Source organism: Thalassophryne amazonica, chromosome 12 (assembly GCF_902500255.1).
Source record: "Thalassophryne amazonica chromosome 12, fThaAma1.1, whole genome shotgun sequence".
NCBI lineage: Eukaryota > Metazoa > Chordata > Actinopteri > Batrachoidiformes > Batrachoididae > Thalassophryne > Thalassophryne amazonica.
Window position 1 is genome coordinate 44,172,140 of NC_047114.1, and position 6,000 is coordinate 44,178,139.

The 6,000-nt window shown below is 42.0% G+C and overlaps 1 protein-coding gene across 2 annotated transcripts in view; it reads right to left on the bottom strand.

Moving 5' to 3' along the window:
* The window catches only part of casp8 (caspase 8, apoptosis-related cysteine peptidase), a 59,236-nt gene that overhangs the window by 23,612 nt on the left and 29,624 nt on the right, over nt 1-6,000 (bottom strand). For both annotated transcript variants that reach the window (XM_034183651.1, XM_034183650.1), the window contains exons 3-4: nt 1,916-2,088; nt 1,708-1,813 (exon numbers count right to left, since the gene is read on the bottom strand). In XM_034183651.1, the coding sequence (XP_034039542.1) occupies nt 1,708-1,813; nt 1,916-2,088 (279 nt within the window). The remainder of the gene's footprint in view (nt 1-1,707; nt 1,814-1,915; nt 2,089-6,000) is intronic.

Below are 6,000 nucleotides of genomic sequence, written 5' to 3' on the forward strand. Positions count from 1 at the left end.
ATATTTTTGAATATTCTGGATCACCAGATCCAGAATCCAGATCCGATTGTTTGATAGAACATTTGACTATGTTACACCCTAATTTTTTTCAAGCCTTTCTGCCTTGTTTTTGTGGAGTTAGAAACTAGAATGTCAAAATTCCCCCTATCCCGCAATGTTGAAGAATCCTTTAAAGGGGATAGAGAATCAAAATCATCTTTTTCATGTTTTTGTTGTTAGTTCAGAGTCTCCCCGCTGTGGGGAAAACACACAAAGTACCAGCAAGTTTCAGAACCTCTGTTTCCAGTATTTCTCCTTTTTTGAATTGCCGCCAGAAAATAGGCCAATTCGTGTTTGAGGGAAACATTGCGTCACATTTTCACCAATAGCCCCCCCCCACACACACACCCACTCCCTTTCACACATGCCCCTTCGAAATTAATTATTCATAAGGTTGTGCCCACCCAGTCCTACCACTGGAAGCGGAGCAATGGCGAGCTACAGGTGTGCCTTCCCAGGCTGTCATAGCGGACTAGGATCTTTCCATATTCTTCCCACGGAAAGCAATGTACACGATCAATGGCTTTTATTCATTTTTAACCGCATTCCCAGGACATACAACCGCCGATTATTTCTTTGCTCTGCGCATTTCACGGAGGACTGTTTCACCAACCTTGCTCAATTTCGAGCTGGCTTCAGTCGGCATTTAATACTCAGTAGAGGGTCAGTTCCGACTTTGCGACAAAATCAACCCTAGCAATCAGTACAGCCTGTAAGTATCACATTTTCTTTTGTTTTAAATTTGTGTTGCGCTATATTCCTGTTGTAAGAATTGCACGTTAGAATGGCATGTTAGCTCTGGTTTGTTCCTCTAAAGGGAATGAGCTAACCCCTTAACAGCTAGCTATTTGCATTATTATGCTGGCAGCAAGTAAGCCTGCAAAAGGCAGCTTGCTTATTTCAATGCATAACCTTTGGAAGTCACAGTAACCGAACTAAAACAAAACAAATGAAGTTTTGCGGATTTTTTTTAGTCCAATTTTGCATGTTTTTTTTTTTTTTTACGTCCTCATCAAGCAGCCGGTCGCGGCGCCGCGAAGGGAGAGCACGCGCATTGTGTTCTGCATGTGTCTGTTTATAAGAACCTTCTCGCCCAGAAGAAAAAAAGAGCGCCAACAACTACCAGTGATGCCGGTAACGGCAGTGAGCTTTACAAAGACATTTTTATGCTTTTTTTTTCTCCGAGCCGCTCCGCATCTGCTGTAAAAAACAGCTGATCCTCCGCGCTTTCTTTTCAGTGAGAGCAAGGGCAGCCAATCAAACAACGGCAACCGATCAGCGCCAACACCTACCTATATGCATTTCATAATGAGGTTGCCAAATAAGCTCTGAAACGACGTCATTAAGGGCAAACGACGCATTCTAAACTCAGCATAGTAACATAGCTGTTTTAGAGAGCCTTTTAGGAAGGTTCTGAGCCATTACAGACCCAACCAATTTTTTGGGGGCTACATATCACATCACAGAACAAGGATTAATGCCCCATTCAACCTCTCTCTGTCACCTTTAAAAAATTCCTGGATCCGGATCGTGATCCTAACCTTAACAACATAGGCCACCTTTGTTAGTTTTGCTGCCTATATACTGTTTCACTGTTACATTTGTTTGGGACTTTTCTCTTTGCATCAGTTTTGTTGGTTTGGGCAAGTTGTGTGCATATTTGCTTACAGTGCATGCTTCCAACGGTCTTCGGCCAAGCCGATTGGACAGTAAAAACTTCATCTTTTCAAAATTCTCGTGAGTCATGTCCTGATATATTTCATACAGCATCATTCTGACAGAAACAAAAAGAATATCAGAAGGGACAAAGATTGAATGAAAGTAACAGTACAATTTGTATCATCCTTCCACAGTGAGGTACATTTACTGCTTTTACCTGTAATTTGACAAAGTGGGATGAACGTGTGTTTCCTCTGGTGTCCGACTATCTGTCTCCAGGATACTGTAAAGGTCTGCTCGACGGATAACGCGCAGTAGCTCTGAAATAAAGTTGTGTGTGTTTAGACCTTGCTCTTCTAATCTCAGGAACAGATCTTTTCCTGTTTTGACCTGGATGAAAGAAAAGATGATAAAACACAAGGAATTACTGAGGAAACTATCCAACTAACTGTTCTGCAACCTTAAAACCCAAATCAGATGAATTCAATGTTAGTCCAATATGCTGGACACATTTCCGCTCCACATACTGCATTTGACTGTGACAACACACTACAAATGTCTTGTTAAGCCAAGCTAGAAGAAAGTTACATGTGCTGTTCTACTTGACATTTCAGAAAACAAATGGAAGCAACAGGGGTGAGAGTACACAGTGCCAAGATCGCCAATACATACAGGATATGTATTCATTCATTTTCTGCCACTTATTTTTTCTGTGTCAGGGTGGTAGTAGACCAAGCAGCTCATCCATACTTCCCCATTCTCAGCCAAGTCTAACTCTTCCCGGTGGATCTCAAGGTATTCCCAAACCAGCTAGGAAATATAATCCCTCCTGGTTGTACCTTGAGGCCTCCAGTTGGACATGTCTAGAAGACGTCCCTTGGTAGACGACCAGGGGACATCCTCACCAGATGACTGAACATCAGCTGTAGGTATATATATCAAAGGGTATTTTTTCCAATTATAAAGCTTGGCAAGTATATACTTCGGTACCTGTCTGAAATTTGAAATTCGAGTATCATGGCAACACAATTTGACTTCTAGTTCATTGCAGACCATATGAAGATACTTTTTTTTTTGTGGTCAACTTAATTTCATTTGTTAATATTCACCCATTCCTTCATTTAAGACCTGCAACACATTCCAAAAAAGTTGGGACACCAAAGCATTTACCACTTTGCAATGTCACCATTTCCTCTCACAATACTTAAAAGATATTTTGGCATTGATGATTGCAAGGGATGAAGCGTTTCAGGCGTCATTTTGTCCCATTCTTCCTGCAAACACGTCTTAAGTGTGCAGGGTCAACGCCATTGGATTTTTCGTTTCAATTTGTTTTCATTACAATGTACCATATAAACACTTCATGTAACATTTTAATTATATGATTATATTTATCACGTATTCATAACTCGTATGCTTTGAAGCATTTTTAACAAGAGTGCTCTGAGAGCACAATATCCCCTGCCGGCAAATACTGCTTTGGTACAAGTGCTTGCTACATTCTGATAACATGTCAAGGACTTGAACCAGGTTTCACAAAATTCCTCTAAAAATGTGAGAGGAGTTGGTTTCAGAATGCAGGCACCCTTTTTGTGAGGGAGAGACGGCCAGACAGACAGAAATTGCCACAACAGAATCCCCCTTTGGGCCTTCGGCCAGCGGGGGATAAAAATGTTACTTTGTCTTATTTTACTTATTTATTGCCTATGACTAAATAATATATATATATATATATATATATATATATATATATATATATAATAAGGGGTAAATAATGCTGAGTTGAACATTCCCGATCTACTACACACTAGAAGGCATACAGATTTAATAAGAAATTTTAAATGCAATGGAGCTGAATCTTGGCATTCATCAATAATTGGACACCAGGAGCGCCTTCTTGAGGTTCTGTGAGGCATGATCTAAAACACATGGTGCCAATTTATGTGGGATAGTGTCTGGGCACACATTACCATCAAGAGGGTACATATTCTGAGCACTGGTCACACAGAGGCTGGATTATTGCTTCCCATTATGCAAGAGTGTGCTGTGAAGATTCTTTAGGGCCCCTTCACATATAACATGATTGAAGCCGACTGGCGCACGAAGGAGGAATTGCATGCCACTTGTGAAAAATCAGAGCCGCCTCAAACGCCTCGTACAGCTGTCATCACAACCATTCGCGCACACAAGCGGCCGAAGGACAGCGAGTGCCCTGCGAGTGCCCATTCGACCCCTCTCTCAGCAGGTATTGGCCAAATTTCAGGTGCCACACACAAACATCTAACACCGCTCACCGGGCATTTAGAAAAGGTGGGGCTATTCGTGCTACTGACACGATAGTAGACAACAGGCGACCACATTCAAGCTGTCTGTGAAAAGTGTCTAAGTGCCCCACGAGTGTGGCATAACCTAGCAACATACACGTGGCATGCCAGAGTACACGTGCACGAAATGCTGATATGTATGTACGGACATGACCACATGGGAACCAGCCAGCCATGTCTGAGCGCATACAGCATGGCAAAGCGCCTCTCAGCTAATTGCTTCCCAGCCACACACTGACAGCTGGAAATGGCTCGGTGCACACGACGTGTTACATTAAAATCAAATATCACAGCCAGGACAAGTATATAACTATTTACTACAATAACATACATGCACAATTACATAACAAATAACTAAAATAAATAATCACAGAGCAAAGAAAATGAGAGTGACACTTTGTTCTGTGGGCTGAACAAACAGATGTGTCTATGCAAGCCACTGCTGTTGAGATCTTTGGAGCTGGATGTCACAGCTGGAGAACACATACAGTGTTTTGCAGAACATGACTTTACAACTACACGCCGTGAGGTGTGTGTGTGTGCCTGCTGTCCTTACGTGGAAATACATAAAACATATATCACCTTTGCGACGGCTGCAGCAGCCACACAGCGCGCACCTCGACAGGCTGTGCCAGGTAAAGCAGACCATCAGATAATGTGTACAATCAGCTGGTGATCCGAATGTCACGTCAGCCACGTGTGAGCTATGGTCCACATGACGCCCTTCGGCATGTCAGTGACTTGGCCACGTAGGACCAGCTGGACATGCTGGGCCAGCAGATCTGAACATGATAAGAGTGTACTGCTTCAATCATTTCATTATGACTATGGCTCATATACAGAGGAACAGAAGGCTCATACTTGTATAGGCCATTCGATAAGGTGGATTAAATATTAGAAACTGCGGTGTTGTTTTATGGTGTGTGGTTTTTATTTTTTCCCCCACAGCAGTCTACAGACAAAGGGGGGCATGTTCCCCTGTGACGTGGAGTTGTTCAGATATCTGTGTTCGCAAGTCACAGCTGGGGTGGCTTGTAGAAGATGACATCGCATAACTACACCGTGATAAATTAAAACATATCGCTTCAGTTGATTGCCGTTTCAGCTGACTGCCACATCAGCACACCGCAATGCTGGCTCCAGCTTTCAAAAAAAATCATGATGGTGGAAACAGAGTAGTACTCAAAAGTTGGTCAAGCATATGGGATTAAAAGAAGTCACACCCAAAGAGGAAACATACAAGCATAATTCTGGATTACAGACAACCAAAAAAAAGCACAACCACTTTAAGTACTGCTTTTTTCTCCTGCAGTATTATACAACTGGCAACTCACCGGGCTAATGAAAATCCTCACCAGGCCAGATATACTGTGTGTGTATATATCAGTGGTGGGCACAGCTAACCAAAAAATTAGCTTCAATAACAGAAAATCAGCTAACTGAAAAGTTATCTTTTATAAAGCTAAACTGATAAACCACCCAAAAATTTATCGGGAGCTACAGATAACCGATAACCTATAAATTCCAGTATTGTCTCCAGTACACTTGCGACTACTAACAAGCTGATTTTGAGTTTTAACTCCACAATCGCTTCTGGGAGCATCAAAGGCGACAACAGACCCAAAAAATGAGTCGGCACTTTTGTCTTTATGCGTGCTGCCCACTGCTGGAAGCTCATGTTTACTACATAGCTTCCAAGCAGCAAAGCAGTTGAGAGGAACAGCAAAGCTTCACTCTCTACTCAGTAACAGCGCTGCTGTCAGGCGGATGTCTTGGAAAATAAAGCAGTGCTGACTTATGGTTTGGTGTATAAATAAAATTAATACTGATAGAATAACTCCTTTAATGTCAATTCTGTCATTTGTACAAAGTTAAAATATAACATATCTTTTAATGTTGAATAATGCACTAATTCTGAAGCAAAGACAGATGGCAAAGGATTATGGGTATGTGCCTCCACTAACACTGATTGGTTGAC